Consider the following 21,037-nt stretch of genomic DNA (forward strand, 5'->3'; position numbering starts at 1 on the left):
ATTTCACCCAAGGGGGGCTGTGGGCATGGACCCCAAGGGAGGCCTGTCAGAACATCTGAGGGTGAGCGGTGCACTGCTCAAAGCAAAAACAAAACCAAAAAGATCAAAGAAGAAAACACAAAAACATTCCTGAAAGATGATGCTGATAGGCTTGCCTTGGGGGTCATGCATCCTCGGGTGAGAATCACTGGGTGGAAGGGGCAGGGTGGACAGCTGGGCAGAGAGGTGAAGCATGAGCAGATGAGCCCGAGTCGGGCAGACGGAGGCATCAGAGTCAAGAGTGTCAGACATGGAGGAAAAGGACCCAGGCAGGACCAGGGAGACAGCGAGTAAATGAATGTAGCCAGCAAGGCACCTGGAACGATGGGGGGTGGGATGCAATTACCGTTAATGGGTCAGGAGTGAAGTGCCAACTTGGTGGTCCCAGAGCTGAGGATGCTTGAGACATAACGCCGAGAGATGGAAGTGGTGACTGAAAGGAAGTTGGGTTGTGTGTATGTGAGCAGAGAGCACCGGAGGGGGGTGTCCACGCAGAAGGAAGGGGCCAATGGGACGGGAGAGGACGGTGCAGGAGAGCGTCTGGGAGAGAGGTGACTGCTTGGAGGGGGGAGGGAGGAGAAGCAGACAAGGAGGGACGGAAGGCAGCACCCATCACTGCAGGACGAGACTGAGAAGCATGGTGTAGCATGTGGGGTAGCAGGTGCAAAGCTAAGAGGGGGGCAGAAGTGCCACTGTAAAAGGAAAAAGGAGAATCAGAGGAAGAGGCTCCCCAGGAGCTGTGTCAGAAAAATAAGTAACAAAGGAGTCTGAACAGAAATATGAAAGGTTACAGGGAGCGACATTTTGGGGGCCCAGAAGGAAACCATACACTACGTCCACGGGGAGTGAGTATGGGTTGGTGGATGGAGCGTGCAGATTCAGTGCCTTGCTTCTGAGACAAAGATGACTGAATTCAGTTGAGCAGAAGGTGGTGGACCAAGAAGGGAGCACTCAGCAGAGAAGACAACGAAATCCAGCTGGAAGGTTCACAATGGTAGCTGAAAGAATGCCACATGGCTCAGGTAGGACAGTTCCTTTGCTATGTATGCAGTAACTGCAAAGCGGCAGAGACCTAGAAACTGGGCCCGGGAGGTAGAAGGTCAGGGGAGCCGTCTCCTAAGGGTGGGAGAATATGGTAGACAGAGGTAGTCCACAGGGCAGGAAGAGTGAGAAAGGGCCTGCCATGGAGCCTTGGGGTTAGGGCAGGAGAGGCTTGTTGAAAAGGTCAGGAAAGCAGTGCACCAAGAGTGGGATGGAATAGAACCTGTAGGTGGCAGTGGACATGGAGAATCCAGGAACTTTTGCCCCTGGGAATGGGTAAAGGGCATGCAGGAGGCGGAGCAAAGAGCAGGTAAGGGCAGCAAGGAAAGCGGGAGTGGTGGGAGGAGACCAGAGGAGAATGCGCTGGTAGACAGAGATACTGGCCCATTGAAAACGCTGGAAACAACCCTGTCAGTGCAGGGCCTGGGGAGATGTGAGAGGTCAGGGAGAAGCTCACAGACGCATCAACCTTCTCCAAAAGGGTGGACTAGAAAAAGCAGGGGGGGAGCAGAAGGATTCATAGCTGCCCATTAAAGAGGAAGAAGCTGGCAACAGGTGGAGCTTCATGGCAGAAAGGAGCAGATGTCAAGGAAAAGACCACTGAATCCACCCAGGAACTGGCAGATGGAAGGGGAAGTGGAAGATGAAGTAGAGGAAAGAGAGCAAAGAGGGGATCTGGACTCTGTCAAGGGGGAGTGTGAGGTCAAGGACATCTGGTAGGGGTGCATCACGGGGGCTGATGCAGAAGAAATGGAAGCAGTGGAGGCCAGGGAAGGAAGAAGAGGAGGAAGTGCCAGCTTGGTGTAAAGAACTGTGGGCAATGGCTTAACTAAAAGGGAAGAGAGGAGTGGAAGGAAGGTGAGACAGGGGAAGGCTAAGGCAAAGGCAGCCTAAAGGGAAATGGTGGCCTAGGCCAGTGGAAGGACCGGACGAGAGACAGCGGATGGTTTTGGAGAGAACGTGTCAGGGCAGGGGGTGGAAAGAGCGTGAGCTATGAGAGCAGGTCACAGGAGGGAGCACCCCCTATGGAGAAGGGATGACCCAGTGCAACTCGATGACAGGCATCAGGGAGCACTGAGATGACATCACGGGCCCTAGAGAAGAGGCAGACGCTTTCCCTGGGCCAGGGAGGGAAAAGGAAGGAACGGGTCACGTGAGGAAAGGTCACAGGAAGGAATGTCCCAATGGGGCCTTGATGTGGCACGACAGGAGGGTCACCTACCAGAGACAGACCAGGTGAGGGGAGGCATCCAGTGGAGGATGGAGAATGGAGCGCAGTGGAAGGGACACAGGCTGGACACCAACCGGGGAGCAGCGGGAAGAGGGAGGTGGGCAGGTAGGAATCCAGGCAGATCTCAGAGGTGCCAACCAGAAGGAACCTCAGAGTTACAGGGCCAGCCAGTGGGAGCAGAGGCTTGGGGAGGGAGGAGTGGAGGGTGGCAGGCAGGGGGTGGGGAGCAGTGGCCGCTGCCGCAGCCTCGAATGTTGTGGCAAGGGTGCAACTCTTCCGCCAGGCTCTTTACTACGGATCCGCTGGGGGCGGGGAGGGTGCTGGGGATGGGGTCAGTGGGTGTGTGGCAAGGGTGAGGGGTTGGGGGTGGGAGGTGGGGAGGGGGAGGGGGACAGGGTTAGGGTGGGGATGTGGGTTGGGTTTGACTGGGTTGGATGGGAGGGTAGGGCTGGGATTAATGGGGTGGGTGGAGGGACATAAGCCAATCTCTAGGCACTGAGAATATCACCTACTTTAATTGTGCTTCTGGACTGATTTCAAGTCCAGTGTTGGGGTGATGACTTCAGGCTGAGGAGAGGACTGGGAAGACCAGGGAAGCCACCCAGAGAGGACAAAGGAGAGTAGCTGCAGGAAGGGAGGGAGGGAAAGGTCTGCTTGGCAGGAATCACAGAGGGACAGGAGGACCACTGGGGCATGGCTCTGCAGCGGGACAATGTCGTGGGCCTGCTATGAGGAAGGGTAAAGTAGGGAAAAAAAACAATGGCAGGTGCCAAGAAGGACCAGATTTGGACCAGTGAATATTGTCCCAATGCCTGAGAGTCATTGAGGATAGGTAGAAGATGTGTGGCATGTGTGTGTGAAAATAACAGTACTCTGATGCAGACTGAGGTGTGTGTCCTGTCGGGGGTCAGTGAGTCACTGCGGAAGGGAATGTGGTGGTTCTGAGAGTACTGACCAGTGTCAGGGTGGGGCCATTTGGAGATTCTGAAGAGGTGTCAATAGCAACCAGTGGGAGGCTAGAGGTGGGCAAGGGAGAGTGCAGCCCCGGAGGTCACACTGGGCTTCCCCAGCAGGGATCATCATGGGGACAGGGGGGTGGATTTCACCCAAGGAGAAGCTGTGGGCAGTGGCCCCAAGGGAGTTCCATGAAAACATCTGAACAGTGAGTAGTACTCTGCTCAATACAAAGAGAAATCAAAAAAATCCCAGAAGGAAAGCACAAGAACACGCCGGGATAATGAGGCTGATAGGCCTGCCTTGCGGGGTCATGCATCCTTGGGTGAGAATCACTGGGTGGAAGGGGCAGCGTGGACAGCTGGGCAGAGAGGTGAAGCATGAGCAGATGAACCCCTGAGTCGGGGCAGATGGAGGCATCAGAGTCAAGACTGTCAGAAACAAGGGAAAAGGACCCAGACCAAGCAGACAGTGAGCAAATGGATGTAGCCAACAAAGGGCCTGGAATGAGAGGGGGCAGGTTAGGATTCACCATCCATGGTAGAGAGGGTGGGCACCAAGGTGGTGGTCCCTGAGCTGAGGACACCTGAGGAGTAGGGCTGAGAGAGATGGGAATGGCGACCAAAAGGACGGTGGGTTGTGCAAACCTGAGCAGAGAGCTCTGGGCGAGATGTCCACAGTGAAGAAAGGGCAGACGGATGGGACACAACACGGAGCAGTGCATCTGGGAGAGAGACGACTGCTGGAGAGGGAGGAGGAGAGAGGGAGGGCAGACAGCAGGACCCAGGGCTCTGTGCAGTTTGAGACCGAACGGGATGATGTCAGGCAGCAGGGAGGCAGAAGTCGAAGTACTGGAGGGAAAGGAAGAGGGGAGGAGAATCAGAGGGGGGAGGCTCCCCGAGAGCTGTCAGAGGAGTATGCAACAAGGGGTCTGGATGGAAGCATGACAGGTTACAGGGAGCAAGCTTTACGAGGTCCCGGAGGAAAGTACAGCGTAGGTCCACAGGGCTGAGTGTGGGTTGGTGGGCAGAGTCTGTGGATTTAGTACTGTGTGTCTGAGGCAAAGAGGGTTGAACTGGGTTGAGCAGCAGGTGAGGATCAAGAAGGGAGCACTCAGCCAAGGAGACAACTGAACCCAGTTGGAAGGTTCACAATGGTAGCTGAAAGAATGTCACATGCTCAGGTAGGACAGCTTTTTACTGTGTTGCAGTAGAGAAGCAAAGCAGGAGAGACCTTGAAACCAGGAGGCCAGGTGAGCAGTCTCAGACAGGTGGGAGGGTATGGAGAGAAGAGGGGATCCAACGGGCCAGATGAGTAAGAAACTGCAGGCGATGGCGCCCGGCAGCCAGGGCAGGAGAGGCTTGTTGAGAGGATCTGGGAACACACTGCATCAAGAGGTGGATGACAAAGGGCTAGAAGGAGACAGTGGATGTGGAGAATCTAGGAACTGTGCTCCCGAAAGTGGGTCGAGGGCACAAGGAAGCCCATGCAGGAGGAAGAGCACCGCGAGGGTAAGGCAGGCAAGGGGCAGGGAGAGGTGGGTGAGGCCCGAGGAGGCTGAGACGGTAGAGGCAGTGGCTCTTTGGAAATTTGGAGACAGCCCTGTCAGCGTAGTGCACGGTGAGATGATGAAAGGTCAGAGAGCACCTAGAAGCAATGATTTTCTCCAAAATGGTAGGCCCAAAAACTAGCATACTTTGGTGTGAATTCAGACAGCCTGGGTTCAGTACAGCATGCTGGGGACCAAGAAGCTGGCAATGGGGGAACATAAAGGCAGGTCAAAGAAGAAGGCAAAGAGTAGGGAGTGTGTCACATGACTGGCAGCTGGTAGAGGAAGTAGGATGAGATGTTGAAGAGGAAGCAGAGGGGCTCCTGGAGACAAGAGCAGGAGAAAAGGTGGATGAGGGGCCGAGCCGGTTCAGTGGCAGCCAGCTTGGAAAGAGAGAAACATTGGAGTCTCGGGCAGCCACGAAAGGTGTCTGCGGGATACGAGTTGGGTCAGGGAAGTCGATGGGAAAAGAAAGGAACAGGTGGCAGTGAAGAGGGGAAAAAACATCATGAACATGCTCGGGGCTCAGAACAGGTAAAGGGGGCACTGCAGAGAAGAGCAGGGCAGCCTGAAGGGCTCCCAATCTGGGACTTTGGGAGATCTCAGGAGGCAAGAAGGTTTTGTGCGGTACTGATGCCAGATGGTAGGAGCAAAGCAGAGCTGAGACACCATTGCCTGGGTCTTTGAAGACCCAAGGCCCTCAGAGCAAGGGGGAAAGGGCCACAGTGACTGGTGACGCAGAGGACAGGGCAGTGCTGTGCCATCAGATAGACCCTGTACACAAACCACTAGCAGGTGTCCTCAGGGACACTGGAAAGGACCAGGTGGAATCCAGTGTGCAGGTAGCAAGCATGCTTAGAAATGGCACAGGAATGGGTGGGAACTAAGGTGGTAACAGCATTTGTCATCAGTCACCAAATCCATTCTTCTGCTATTCATCAGGTGCTGAAGAATGGAGGTTAGCAAGTGGCAGAAAAACTCTGCACAGGCAATCAGGGGAACAGCTGGGACCTGTGAAGCCAGTGGGGTATCAGAGGTCTAGTCTGAGAAGATAATGTGGGCAGGAAAGGGCCACAAGGGGAGAGAGCAGTGGGTGGGGTGCTAAATGGTTGGAGGGTGACGGACTCTTGTTTGGGAGGCTGGACCCACACAACAGAGGGAGCAAGGCCGAACAGGACAGGGGGCGATTGGAGGGTCTTGAGATCTGCACATGGGTGCTGTGAGGGGATCGTGGCCTAGAGGGAAAGAGGGGGGTCCAGACATGTTATTGGGGAGTGGGAGAGCAAGGCAATGGGCAGGGGTACATCCTCGGTCCAAAGGAAGAGAGATGGAAGCAGTGGGGGTGAGGGAAGGAGAAGACAGGGAAGTAGGGGCCTGGTGTAGAGTCCCGTGGGCAATGGCTTGATTAAAACGGAAGAGAGAAGAGGAAGGAAAGTGAGACAGAACATGACTAAGGAAAAGGGAGCCTAAAGGGAAACGGTGGCCCAAGCCAGTGGAAGGATCAGACCAGTGACAGCCGATGATTTCAGGAGAGAATGTGGCAGGGCAGGGGATGAAAAGAGCGTAAGCTGTGAGAGCAGGTCACAGGAGGGAGCACCCCCTATGGAGAAGGGATGACCCAGTGCAACTCGATGACAGGCATCAGGGAGCACTGAGATGAGATCATGGGCCCTAGAGAAGAGGCAGATGCTTTCCCTGGGCCAGAGAGGGAAAGGGAAGGAACGGATCACGTGAGGAAAGGTCACAGGAAGGAATGTCCAAATGGGGGCCTCAATGCAGCACCAAGGGAGAGTCACCTGCCAGAGACAGACCAGGTGATGGAAGGTGCACAGGGGAGGATGGAGAGAGGAGAGAGGTGGAAGGAGACAGGCTGGTTACCACTAAGAGGAGCAAGGAGAAGAGGGAGGTGGCAGATAGGAAACCAGGTAGATGTCAGAGGCGCTCACCGGAAGGAAGTGCAGAGTACTGGGGCCAGCCAGTGGGAGCAGAGACATGGGGAAGGAGGAGTGGAAAAGGGGTGGCAGGCAGGGGGTGGGGAGCAGGGACTGCTCTTACAGCCTCAAATGTTATAGCAAGGGTGGAACTTTTCAGCCAGGCTCTTCACTGTGGATCTGGCAGGGAAGGGGTGAGAGCCTGGGGGATGGAGTTTGGGACGGGGATCAGGATTGGGGTGCAGGTAGGGGTTGACTGGGTTGGATGGGAGGGCAGGGTGGGGATCAGTGGGGATGGGGGGACGGGGGTTAGAGTCGGGACACATGAGTCAAGCTCCAGGCACTGAGAAAGTCATCTACTGTAACTGAGCTGTGGACTGATTACAAGTCCGGCGCTGGGGCGTGATGAGTACGTTAAGAAGAGTGAGGGTGAGAACACCGAAGCTGCCCCGAGAGGACAAAGGGGAGCGGCCGCAGGAAGGCAGAAGGGAGACAGCTGGTTGGCAGGAAACACAGATGGACATTATGACCATAAGGGCAGGGGGTGTCACAGATCTGAAATGAGGAGGGATAAACTCTTCAAAGGGACAAATGACAAGCACTGAGAAAGAGGAGAATTAGACCAAAGATATTGTCACATGCCTGAGAGTCATGAAGCGCAGGGGATACAAGGGGTGTTTGGGGCTGTGGGCATGAAAGAGACGGGAGAGGACAGTGCAGGAGAGCGTCTGGGAGAGAGGTGACTGCTCAGAGTGGGGAGGGAGGGTGGACAGCAGGACCCAGGGCTCTGTGCAGGTCCAGACTGAGGGCGGTGGTGTCGGGAGTGGGTCTGGCAGGTGCGGGGGCAGGAGGGTGGGAAGAAGGTGAGAGTGCTGCGGTGAGAGGAAAAGGTCGGAGAGTCAGAGGCCGGAGCCTCCCTGAGAGCTATGTCAGAAGAGTATGTGACAAGGGGTCTGGATGGAAACCTGAAAGGTTACAGGGAGTGATGTCGTGGGGTCGTGCGGCCCGGGAGGCAAGCTCAGTCTGGCTCATGAGCGTGGGTTGGTGGGCGGAGCGTGAGGATTCAACACAGTGTGCCTGAAGCAGAGGCAACTCAACTGGGTTGAGCAGTGGATGCGGGACGGAGAAGGGAGCACAGAGCAGAGGAGACAACTGAATCCAGCTGGAAGGTGCACAGACGGTAGCTTCTTTAAAGAATGTCACATGGCTCAGGTAGGACAGTTCCTTTGCTGTGTATGCAGTGACTGCAAAGCAGCAGAGACCTAGAAACTGGGCCAAGGAGGTCAGGTGAGCAGTCTCCAACTGGTGAGAGAATGTGGTAGAGGAGAAGGGGTCCAATGGGCCAGAAGAGTGAGGAAGGTCGGGTGATGGTGCCCAGCAGCCAGGGCAGGAGAGGCTTGCTACGAGGATCAGGGAACACATTGTGCCGAGAGGATGGCAAAGAGCCCACAGGAGGGAGTGGATGTGGAGAATCCAGGAACCTTGCCCTGCAAACTGGACCCAGGGTCAGAGGAAGCCCATGCAGGAGGAAGAGCACAGCGCAGGTAAGGCACGCGAGGAACTGGGAGAGATGGGATGAGGCCAGAGGAGCATGGGCTGGTAGAGGTAGAGGCCCATTGAAAATGCTGGAGACGGGGCATGGTAAGAAAAAGAATCAGAGAGGACCCAGAAACAACCACCTTTTCCAAAATGGCAGACCCGAAATGTAGGGTCCTTATGGCTGTTTTCAGAGGCCATGGACAGCACTTTGTGGACCAGGAGCTGGCAGTCAGGAACGTGAGCGTGTGTCGGAAGAGAGGGAGCAGGTGTCGAGGAACAGGCAGCGAAGACCTCGCATGACTCAGGTGGCAGGGGAAATAGGACGCATGCTGCAGATGAGGTAGAGTGTTTCTCAGAGAGCGGAAGAAAAGGCAGAGTATGGGCCAAGTAACGTCCAATCCCCACCCACTCTGGACAGCAAGAGACAGAGGCATCTTGGGCAGCTATGAGAAGGAGGGAGCAGGTTGGGTCAGGTAGTCGATGGGACAAGTAAGGGACAGTAGGCACAGAAGAGGGGAGAGAACCTCATGAATGTGGGGACATGCACTGATCTCACGGCTCAAGAGGCGTGGCCTGTGCAGTACTGAGGCCCAGTGGTAGAAGCAGAGCGGGTCCCAGCTGAGATGCCAGAGCCTCTGGGCGTTCAAAGACCCAGGGCTCTTAGGAGCAATCGGGGACAGGGTCCACAATGACTGTGGTGACATGGAGGAAACAGGGCAGCACTGCACATTAGATACATCCTGCACAGAAACGACTGGCAGGTAACCTCAGGGACTTCAGGATGGACTCAAGTGGATGGAGCCCAGTGTGTTGGTAGCAAATATGCTTAGAATTGGCAGAGAAGTGGCCAGGAATTCAGGTGGTATCAACAGTGCTTCTGCTATTACAAGGGAGCTATAAAGGGTGGAGTCCTAGGATGTGGCAGAGAGAGTCCACACAGGGAACCAGGGAAAACCAGGGACCTTCAAACCATATGTGTAGTCAGAGAAGAGAATGGGGGCAGCAAAGAGGCACAGGGAGAGAGAGCAAGGGGCAGAGTGGTGGAGAGTTGGAGGTGGGGTCTCATGATCAGGAGACTGGATCTGGGGAACAACAGAGGGGGCGGGCACAATGGGATGGACAACCAGAAGAGAGTCTTAAAATATGGCCAAGGGGGAAAGAGGGCAAAGGAGAGATCTGGACCACGTCATTACGGAGTGGGAGAGCGAGGCAATGGGCAGGGGTGGACACCAGGGTCTGAAGGAGGGGAGATGAAAGCAGTGGGGGTGAGGGAAGGAGAAGACAGGGAAGTGGGGGCCTGGGGTAGAGTCCCGTGGGCAATGGCTTGACTAAAAGGGAAGAGAGAAGAGGAAGGAAGGTGAGACAGAACATGACTAAGGAAAAGGGAGCCTAAAGGGAAACGGTGGCCCAAGCCAGTGGGAGGACCAGACCAATGACAGCCCATGATTTCAGGAGAGAACGTGGCAGGGCAGGGGGTGGAAAGAGCGTGAGCTATGAGAGCAGGTCACAGGAGGGAGCACCCTCTATGGAGAAGGGATGACCCAGTGCAACTCGATGACAGGCATCAGGGAGCACTGAGATGACATCACGGGCCCTAGAGAAGAGGCAGACGCTTTCCCTGGGCCAGGGAGGGAAAGGGAAGGAACGGGTCACGTGAGGAAAGGTCACAGGAAGGAATGTCCCAATGGGGCCTTGATGTGGCACGACAGGAGGGTCACCTACCTGAGACAGACCAGGTGAGGGGAGGCATCCAGGGGAGGATGGAGAATGGAGCGCAGTGGAAGGGACACAGGCTGGACACCAACCGGGGAGCAGCGGGAAGAGGGAGGTGGGCAGGTAGGAATCCAGGCAGATCTCAGAGGTGCCAACCAGAAGGAACCTCAGAGTTACAGGGCCAGCCAGTGGGAGCAGAGGCTTGGGGAGGGAGGAGTGGAGGGTGGCACGCAGGGGGTGGGGAGCAGTGGCCGCTGCCGCAGCCTCGAATGTTGTGGCAAGGGTGCAACTCTTCCGCCAGGCTCTTTACTACGGATCCGCTGGGGGCGGGGAGGGAACTGGGGGCGGGGAGGGAGGAGCTCAGGGAATGAGTGGGGATGGGGACGGCGTTGGGGTTGGGGTGCAGGTCGGGTTTGACGGGGTTGTATGGGAGGAGAGGGTTGGGATTTCTGGGAGTGGAGGTGGGGTGGGGAGGGAGAGCCAACTGCAGACACAGAAAATCATCTACTTTAACTGTGCTTCTGGACTGATTTCAAGTCCAGTGTTGGGGTGATGACTTCCGGTTGAGGAGAGGACTGGGAAGACCAGTGAAGCCACCCAGAGAGGACAAAGGAGAGTAGCTGCAGGAAAGGAGGGAAAGGTCTGCTTGGCTGGAATCAAAGAGGGAGGTGAGGACAATAGGGGCAAGGCTCTCCAGGGGGACGGTGTCGTGGGTCTGATATGAGGAGGGGTAACCTAGGGTAACAGACAATGGCTGGCGCCAAGAAGGACAAGCACCAAAGATATTGTCCCAGTGCCTGAGGGTCATAGAGGATGGGGGGCAGGAGGGGGATATAGGGGTGTGTGAAAAGAATAGTGTTTTAATGCAGACCGGGGTTTGGGGCACGGCAGGTGTCAGTGAGTTAATATGGAAGGGAATGTGGTGGTGCCAGGAGGACAGTGCCGGGCCAGTGTCAGAGTGGGGGCAGGGCTGGGATCCTTGAGGAACAAGGGTCAGTGGCAACCGGTGGGAGCCTAGAGGTGGGCAAGGGGAGAGTACAGCCCAGGGAGGCACGCTGGGCTTCCACAGCAGTGATTCTTCCCCGGGGTGGGGGGTAGATTTCACCCAAGGGGGGCTGTGGGCATGGACCCCAAGGCAGGCCTGTCAGAACATCTGAGGGTGAGCAGTGCACTGCTCAAAGCAAAAAGAAAACCAAAAAGATCAAAGAAGAAAACACAAAAACATTCCTGAAAGATGATGCTGATAGGCTTGCCTTGGGTGTCATGCATCCTCGGGTGAGAATCACTGGGTGGAAGGGGCAGGGTGGACAGCTGGGCAGAGAGGTGAAGCATGAGCAGATGAGCCCGAGTCGGGCAGACGGAGGCATCAGAGTCAAGAGTGTCAGACATGGAGGAAAAGGCCCCAGGCAGGACCAGGGAGACAGCGAGTAAATGAATGTAGCCAGCAAGGCACCTGGAATGATTGGGGGAGGGGGAGGGGGATTACTGTCAATCATTTGGGAGGGGATTGCAAGCATGGTGTCCCTGAGCTTAGGACTCTGGAGGAGTAAGGCTGAGGGAGATGGAAGTGGTGACTGAAAGGAAGTTGGGTTGTGTGTATGTGAGCAGGGAGCACCGGAGGGGGGTGTCCACGCAGAAGGAAGTGGCCGATGGCACGGGAGAGGACGGTGCAGGAGAGCATCTGGGAGAGAGGTGACTGCTCGGAGGGGGAGGGAGGGCGGACAGCAGGACCCGGGGCTCTGTGCAGGTGGTGTCGGGAGTGGGTCTGGCAGGTGCGGGGGCAGGAGGGTGGGAAGAAGGTGAGAGTGCTGCGGTGAGAGAAAAAGGTCGGAGAGTCAGAGGCCGGAGCCTCCCTGACAGCTGTGTCAGAAGAGTACGTGACAAGGGATCTGGATGGAAACCTGAAAGGTTACAGGGAGTGATGTCGTGGGGTCGTGCGGCCCGGGAGGCAAGCTCAGTCTGGCTCATGAGCGTGGGTTGGTGGGCGGAGCGTGAGGATTCAACACAGTGTGCCTGAAGCAGAGGCGACTCAACTGGGTTGAGCAGTGGATGGGGGACGGAGAAGGGAGCACAGAGCAGAGGAGACAACTGAATCCAGCTGGAAGGTGCACAGACGGTAGCTTCTTTAAAGAATGTCACATGGCTCAGGTAGGACAGTTCCTTTGCTATACATACAGTAGAGAAGGAAATAAGGAGAGATGATGAAGGTGGGTCCCGGATGTAGGCGAGATCAGGTGAGCATTCTGAAACAGGTGGTAGACAAGAGGAGGTCCAATGGCTAAGAAGAGTGAGGAAGGTAAGGCAATGGTGCCCAGCAACCAGGGCAGGAGAGGCTTGTTGAGAGGATCAGGGAACACACTGCACAGAGTGCAGTAGCAAAGAGCCAGAAGGATGGAGCTGGATGTCGAGGGTCCAGGAGCTGTGCACCCATGAGTGGGCCAAGGGTGTGAGGAAGCCCATGCAGGAGGGAGAGGACAGCGTGGGTAAGGCCGGGTTGGAACATGGGGGAGGTGGACGAGGTGAGAAGAGGATGAGCTGGTAAAGGTAGTGGTCTGTGGAAAATGTTGGAGAGGAGCCTGTCAGTGCAGGGCATGACCACACGAAACGATGGAAGGTCAGACAGAAGCCTGAGTGACCTGAAAAGACACGGTGCTTAGGGATGAATGGGGACAGCATAGGGAGTCACTACAGCACATTGCAGACCAAGAAGCTGGAGACTGGGGAGCATGAGGGCAGGTCAAGAAGAGAGCAGATGTCAAGGAAAAGACCACTGCATCTGTGGCATGACTGGCAGGTGGTAGGGGAAGTAGGATGGGATGTTGAAGATGAAGCAGAGAGGCTCTCGAAGACAAGAGTGGGAGAAAAGGCAGAGGATGGGCTGAGCAAGGTTCAGTCCACACCCAGCCTGCAAAGAGAGAGATCCTTGGATTCTCTAGTGTCCATGAAGGTGGTAGGCCAGTATTGAGATGGGTCAGGGGAGTTAATGGGAAAAGAAAGGGACAGGCAGCATGGATGAGGGGAAGAACCTCATGAATGTATGAAGGGCTCAGGGAAGTTAAAGGGGGCTCTACAGAAAAGGGGAAGGCGGCTTCAAGAGCTCCCAATCTGGGGACATCAGCAGATCTCAGGGGCAGGAGGGGTGGTATTGAGGCCAGACGGCAGGTGTACACTAGTGAATAAAAGAAAGTACAGGTGCTATCTGTTATATCTGTGGGAAAGCACTGTTTTATGGGAAGATAGACAATGTAGAATGTTTATAGAGGAAGAGGCTACAGCATAGCCAAGTACAAAGCAAAGGTGTACAGTGCAATCAATTGGATTTTGAAAGAATTGTATTTAGCACTGGTAAAATATGCCTCCTACAGATGCTGATATAGTGTTTATACGTTCATTGTTTTTCCAATGAAAATGAGCAGAGGAAAAAGAGAAAAGAAGTGGTTAAAATAAATTGGAACTAAGTCAACAGTATACATACAAATCATTCTTAGAATTATTAAGGAACATTATAATGGTTAGGATGCATAGTGCGACCTGTTCAACTTGATCACAATTAATGGAATGAAGGGAAATAGGAGAAATATATAAAAAGAAATTACCACAGGGAAATTGGTGGGTGGCTGCCTGAAAAATCTATCAGACAATTATGTCAAAGTGGGTAGATTCAAGAGAATAAATGGTCACATAGAGATAAATTCATAAAACAAAATCTGAAGGGAGAGCGTCAGCAGCAGTTCTTGTAACATTAGTGCTCCTGACATCCTAAGATGAAGATGCATGCCAGAGAATGGGGTTGTTTTGAATAATAAGAGTAGGTCAAGGAGTAATTTCACACATTTTCACATACTGAATCCATTTAAAGGCCAGACTGTGAACGAAGCCTGGGTGGTACCAACAAGCAGAGGTTTTTTCTAAGGCTACAAGATGGGGAAAAAGGAAATGAGTGGATATGCCGTGTTTACATTGCATTCTGGAGAGATGTTATCATTTAAGAAAGGCATCAATGAAGATGACAGCTATCGATGATGGTGTGAAACGGGAACATGAAAGAGGACAGGAAAACAGGTTCAAAGTCAGCACAGAGGAAATGTTAGAAATTTCAGTGTGTTAGAAATTTCAGTGTGTTAGAAATTTCAGTGTGTTTGAGGAAAGGGAGGTTGGTTGCAAGATGAATGAACAGGTGAATGAGGTCTCAAACTGGAATCTTGGCCAGTCTCATTAACGGGTCAGATTTGGAGGAATATGGATTCTACAGCTAGGCTGATACAAATTCTAGTGATAAAGGTAGGGGAAATGGTGGCTAAATAGTAATGTTCAACCTATCCTGCTTTTTTAGCATTTGAGTAAAAATTCAGATTACGTGCTTAGCTTGGAAGAATGCAAAGTTTCACCAAGGGTCATTAATATGGATCCCAGTGAGTGGTTGGAGGTGAGTCAAAGTAAAAAAAACAGATAAATTTTACTTAACTGAAGTTGTGGATTTAATTCAGAATGTCAGGAGTTAATATGGCTAATACTGAATAGCAAATAATGGAATGGAGACAACAGATTCAGCGAAGAGACTGGAGTCCATCAGGATCCTGTGGTGGTAGCTCATTAAGATAAAGGTTTAAGGACGTGTAGAACTGCAAGAACTGCAGTATGTATGTATAATGTGAAAGAGTTATGAATTGTTAAATGGGAGGCAGCATCCCTAATGAAAAACAGAAAGAGGGGCTTCCCTGGGGGCGCAGTGGTGGAGAGTCTGTCTGCCGATGCAGGGGACACGGGTTCGTGCCCCGGTCCGGGAGGATCCCACATGCCGCAGAGCGGCTGGGCCCGTGAGCCGTGGCCGCTGAGCCTGTGCGTCTGGAGCCTGTGCCCCGCGACGGGAGAGGCCACTACAGTGAGAGGCCCGCGTATCGCAAAAAAAAAAAAAAAAAAAAAAAAAAGAGAGAAACTCATATACATGTCCTATTAAACTTGATCTTAGTATGGATATTTTCTATTGAAGGCTATTTAAATGAGTTATCTAAATTTGTTGAAATGAGAAATAATGATGCAATGAGGACCAAGAGTTCAATAAGAAAAGCAATATAGGGATTAGAATGGTTCTGAGTAAGTAATAAAGCAAAAAGGTAGAGTCATTACAGAGGTCCAAAGTGGGGAAAAATTTGTAGAATGTTGCATATATATGTTGTTACTGGTGTAATAAACATTCAGAGGAAGGAGCGTTGCTGGAGGAGAAAGGACACTAAGAAAGCATGCTGCCTTGAAGGCTTTTCTAGAAAATTTTCAGTAAAGAGTAGTCGCTGGAGGATGGAAGATAAGTAGGCCTAACTAAACTGAGACTTATATGATGTTCATTACTCTTTCCACAATTTGCCCAAGATTTCAGGGAAGGAGTTATGGTAATACCTTGATGTTGAGTTAAAGTAAATATTTTCAGATGGCATAGATTTTTTGTATACTTATAAAGTAAGGAGGAGTGGGAAAGTTTAAAGATACAGAAAAGGTAAGAACAGTTGATGGAATAACTTTCTGAGGAGATGGGTGGGTGGGTGTCTTTTGAACTGTGAACGACTTGATTGTTAAAGAGGATAAAAGGAGAAAGTGGATAGTTTCAGAATTGAAACAATAATAGCCTCTATCTATTAAGTATTTACTAGGTGTCTGGCACCACGCTAGTCATGTTACTTAATTTCATTTTATCCTTACAACAATCCTAGAAGGTTTAGAGATCAAATAACTTGCCTATGATTACACACTCAGTGTGTAACGGAGTCAGAATTCAAATCGAATTTATCTATCTCCAAAACCTACATTACTTTCTATTCTATACAGTTTTCAAGTTGAAGGAAATCACAATCTATAGAATTTCTGGTTTTTTTTCTGTGACTATATGGAAAATATATTTTCTGAGATGAGACAAGCAGAGGTGATTGATGTATAGATCTTCAGGTGATTGGTAAAATTCAGAATATCTGCAATGGGAAAATGCTGAAAGGAAGGCATGTGGAAAAGACTCTTATTACCACCTATGCCCTGGTATTTCACTTCTATTCATTGCACAGCAAAGACTTTGGATTGGCCATGGATTAAAAATTTTAGAGTTTCTAACAAAGACTAAAGAATAGAAAGGAGTTTTTTTTAAAGCAGGTAAATGATAGGTAAAATGTAAAATCGACTACTAACAAAATTTTAAAAGTCCAAGTGTTGAGACTTCCATTGGAAGAATTCCATTTCTTTTCTCCAAGATGCAATCACAAGAGTTTATAACTAAGTTTTAATACCAACCAGCAAACCCTTTGAATTTAACAGAAAAGAAAGAAAATTCTCCAAATGACAAATTTTTATAGACAAAATACTAACAACCATCAAGCAAAAGAGTCCATAGCCAGCAGACCAAAGGTTGAAACCTCTGGGCTAATTTGTAAGATCTGTATTTTAAAAAGAAATTAACTCCGTAGTAAGGAGGGGTAAGAAAACCTCCCTGTGCTTTCTGTCTTAGTAGAAATGTTTTCTGTTGTTGTTGTTTTCTCCTATACTATATGTAACTTCTGTAATTTCAATATTGTTGTTTTATGTGTTTTGATATTGTAAAATTGTATTTATTGTATTCTGTTAGAACCACTCCGTGGGGTGTGAGGCACCTGAGTTATCAGTTATCCAAGTGAACCTGGGGAAATGGGAGGAGCTAGTATTCTCAATTGGGGAGAGCTTGATTCTTTAACCAATGAGTTCAGCATTTTGCTTCCAAAATTAAGTGGCGAAGTAATGGCATCCCTTAAAAAACAGGAACTTAGTGGGAAGTAAAATGGGGTTAAAATTTTGAAATATGGAGAGGTGGCTACTGGAAAAAACTGAAGAAGTATGGTGTATCCCAGGATGATGGCAGAAGCCATAGGGCTACATTAAGACTGGGCCCAGATACTGGTTTAGAATAAGGGTAAATAAAACTAGCTTTATTTACATAAGAGTACAGCCAGCTTAATTACTGGCTGGTGGACATAAGCCAAATCTAACCAGAGGGAAACAGACCAGGAAAGAAAGTGAAGCTAAAAGGGAATGGAATAAGAGAAACCTTAGAAAGGGATAAAGGAGGTAATTAAAGGTTAAAGTTGGATGGCCTAATGCTCAAAGGAGAACTAGTGGAGGCCAGATAGGAAAGTGCCTTCCTACCCAGGGGCTTATGGATCCAGGGTGGCCACAACTGCAGGTCCACCCAGGGCCAGAGGGAACAACCTGGGGTTCAGACCCAGCAACGGTGCCAACTTGAATCTACCTCGTGCTAGAGTTGAGTAGCCTGGTCTATCATCCAACACAGGTAAGATTGGGCAGGGGCTCCCAGAACCAACATCTAAAAAGGGAGTTGGGAGAGGGGCTAAGGGAAGACAGGTTAAGCCCCAAATGTAATGAATGATGACCAGGGATAACTATTTACTAGTGCTTTTACGATTTCTTGTAACTCTGTAACTTTCCCAGTATTTGTTAACTTCTATCTGATTTTTCCTGTATTAGTAGTAAAAATTGTTTTTTCCTGTATTAGTAGTAGAAGTTGTTTTTTCCTGTACTAGTAATAAAAATTGTTCAAATGTAAGTGCGATGTGTGTGCTTATTTCAGTGAAAACTGGGTAACAGTTGTGGAAACTCTGCAGTGAATATGGGAAGAAAAGAACTCAGGTGGGAAAAATGGGAAAAGAAATCAAGTACAACAAATACTTGACATTCATAGGTTAGAAGATCTCAAACCCCCAATTTGTAAATACCACTGGCACTAGCAATTGGCTCTCCTTCACAGGCCTTCCCCACTCCACCCCACCCCCAAGATTGCATTCAGGTCAAGGAGATTACAAGCCCTTCTCAAATGTGGATACACAGATGTTGGCTAAGCCACTCATTAGGCTGAGACATACTCTTAGACACTTGCCTTGTGTTATAGGACCCTTAAAAACAATATATTTTATGATGCCACGGATCTACTAAATAAAAAGTCCTTAGGATGCCCTGGAAAGAAACATCAGGGAGAAGCAGGCCATGATCCTTCATAGGAGACATCAGGTATATGAACCCTCACTAGTGGTGACACTGTTCCAACAGAAAGTCTGAGTTCCTTTTTGGGCTACCACTGTATACATCCAGTTTCTGTTTTACAATTAAATGTCCAGCATATTTTACTCAGAAACTTGGCTATAAAATTAATATTTCTATAAGCAGTAACTCATTTTATAAATATAAATATACCATCATTTAATTCCGGAAAAGAAACAAATTCTTGAACCCCAAACATCTGTCCAGACATTTAAGAGCTCAAGTGGTAATGCACTCTTAATCATATCTCTTCCGTTCTGTGTGTTAGTACCTGCTGTAGAGTCATCATCAGGTAAACGAACAAGAGTGTAGCATATTCCTGGTTGATTATAAGGTAGGCTGGGGACTGGGATACAACACAGCACTTCATAGGAATCTGATGGTTCCACCTGCACTGTCACTTTCTCCAGTAGCTGGTCATTGAGAGTATTGGTACAGTCAAACTGAAAAGTCAGCAAATAGGAAAGTTACAAAGGAGAAGAACTGTTTTCAAGCAAGTTGTTCCTTCCCACCCGTAACCCACGACTGAGTTCTGGAACCTTCTATACTTTCTAAACACCACGCATGTCTCCCCCTAAGATTTTTCCTGAGGCAACGAGGATAACCTTATTCTTGAGGTCTTTTTTGTTTATATTAACCAGTTTTTTCCTCCTTCCTGAGATTGAGTTCTACCAAACAAGATGGTAGAAGTCTGATAGCTGTCTGAGAACCAAACTGAAATCCAAGTTCTTGGAACGACACACTTATTTTACCCTGATATTAAATGATGATTATTTTTTCCACAGGTTATACTTTATGCTGTCCAACTTCTTCAGACATTTCAGTTTTATGTCTTTTTAAATTTAAATCATCAAAAGCTACCCATCCATCTCTACAGCTATGGAGTTAGGAAAGAAAACCAGATACGCTGCTAAATTTGCTTCTCTATAAAAGGCACGAGAATCATAAACTAAAAGGGGATTAATACTAAACCCTTTACTAGAGCCAGTTCTGGCGCTTATCTCACCTGGAACACAATATGATTGGTAAACATGTGCTTGATACAACGAACAAAATATTCTGTCTCTGCTTCTGTAAGTTGAACAGGCTCAGAAGACTTGAACAAGGGTCCTAGATTCATAAACTCAGGAATGACAGCCAGTTGTTCTATCAAGATAAAAGGAAAGAAAATGAGGAGGAAAGTAAGAAGACGGGGAAGACATTACTCTGGGTGTCTAAAATGTTTTAAGTTTCTATAGTCATACTAATAGTTGAACACTCAACTAATGTGTCCCCAAGCTTTAGTGAAATAATCTTTTAAGTAAGAGTTTATACACTCAATTACTAAAAGCAACAAACAGACAAACAAACTTAATTCCTAATTTCATAGAATTTGAGTTCCCTGATACAGAGTAAGAACAGCATTCTCCGTAAGCTGGCAACTGGAAATTGTAATGTCCCACAGACTCCAGGTAGCGCCCGCCAACTGTAAGCTAGGACAATCAATATTCGGCCATACAACTATCTCCCGTACTGAGAATTAATCAAATTGAACAAAAGTAGTGGCCTTCATTATACTTACAATGCCTCGGGTGCTAGGCTACCGCTTCTACACATCAAATCATCATACCTTGGAAAATGTCTTGCCTGGAAGGAGCCAACTTCTCGGGCTTAGTAGCCATCAGTGTGATTTCTACAAAGACAAGTATGAGCAATCAAGTGAGCTTCCCTCCTACTATCAAGCCAAACATGCAGACAGGAGATGAGGACAGAAACGTCAAGCAGATAAACATAAAGAGCTATTGCTGAATCATACCGGGAGGTTCTCTGTCTTTTTTGGAGGGACACTCAAAACGTATTTAGTGAACATATTTTACAAAATAATAAAGTAAGTCCTAAAAATACAAAATTTGCTTTAATGGACTGGAATTTTTTTTTAATTACTCTTAAAAGGAGGCACAGTTTATAAAACAAATCTCATGATTCAAATAGGAAAAACTACTTATATAGTACCAACAAAAAAACCTGAAAATGTTGAAAGCATAAGCTCTTTCATTTTCGGTTCTAACCACTACACACTTTGTTCCTTTATTTTTTTAAGCCTCCAACAGAAAAATTAATTAACTAAGAAGTTAACTAACATCGGAAAATACAAATAAGAGGGGACAGTACAATTACTGCTCTGAAACACACGGTGACAACTAACTTCAAACGCTGCAACACGTAGCAGGAAAAAAACAACGTTCAATCTGAGTCACATTTCATATTCTTGCTTTCATGGGAAAACAAGGAAAAAAAGTTTAAAACCCTAATTTAAAAAGTATCATCCATCTTAGTTCTATAAGATTAGAAGCAGTGACCATTACAAGAAATATTAAAGAAAATATGCTAACAGTGTATTTTACTGGTGTAAAACTACTTATACACAGAAAAACTAACAGTGTTCCCCTTACCTGCTTTCTGTTCAAAGACAGCAGCCATAGCAAGAGGAATAGATTTCATATCAAAGGGCTTTTCTGAAGGCTCCAGTGTGTACTGGTGTAAGGCTTTCTCCATCCCTGGTACAGAGACTGTCAGACCTATGAAACAGAAAACTCTCAGCACTATAACTTCTTGCCAATCCTAAGACCCAGATAGGCCCAGATTTGTAACATTTATCTAAGCTTTCTAAAGAAAACTATAACCACAGATTTTATAACCTAAATAATAAAAACTAAAGGCTCTTTAATTTCATCCAAGGAAGCACAGGAGCACAGCATAGGAATTTTCAACAAAATAGAAGTATCTTCCAGAAAACAAAGCAACGGAGACACACGGAAACGATGATGGCATAAGGGAAAAAAGGTAAACCCATCCAAGAGGGAGCTCAAGGAGGACCAGGAAAAAGCAATATTCTTTGGGGTTTTACATACTTTAGGTCTCCCTAGAAATGGAAGTGCATTCAAAGACAGAAACCAAGCATTTTGCCTAGTGAAGCCAGCTCATATGCAAATC

At 49.2% G+C, this 21,037-nt stretch overlaps 1 protein-coding gene across 2 annotated transcripts in view; it reads right to left on the reverse strand.

The window, feature by feature from the left end:
- Nucleotides 1–21,037, reverse strand: part of COPG2 (COPI coat complex subunit gamma 2) — a 138,537-nt gene that overhangs the window by 23,752 nt on the left and 93,748 nt on the right. For both annotated transcript variants that reach the window (XM_081244782.1, XM_081244783.1), the window contains exons 17-20: nucleotides 20,497–20,622; nucleotides 19,674–19,736; nucleotides 19,071–19,210; nucleotides 18,336–18,507 (exon numbers count right to left, since the gene is read on the reverse strand). In XM_081244782.1, coding sequence (XP_081100908.1) covers nucleotides 18,336–18,507; nucleotides 19,071–19,210; nucleotides 19,674–19,736; nucleotides 20,497–20,622 — 501 coding nt within the window. The remainder of the gene's footprint in view (nucleotides 1–18,335; nucleotides 18,508–19,070; nucleotides 19,211–19,673; nucleotides 19,737–20,496; nucleotides 20,623–21,037) is intronic.

Source organism: Mesoplodon bidens (assembly GCF_964165515.1).
Source record: "Mesoplodon bidens genome assembly, chromosome: 9".
In the NCBI taxonomy this organism is placed as follows: domain Eukaryota; kingdom Metazoa; phylum Chordata; class Mammalia; order Artiodactyla; family Ziphiidae; genus Mesoplodon; species Mesoplodon bidens.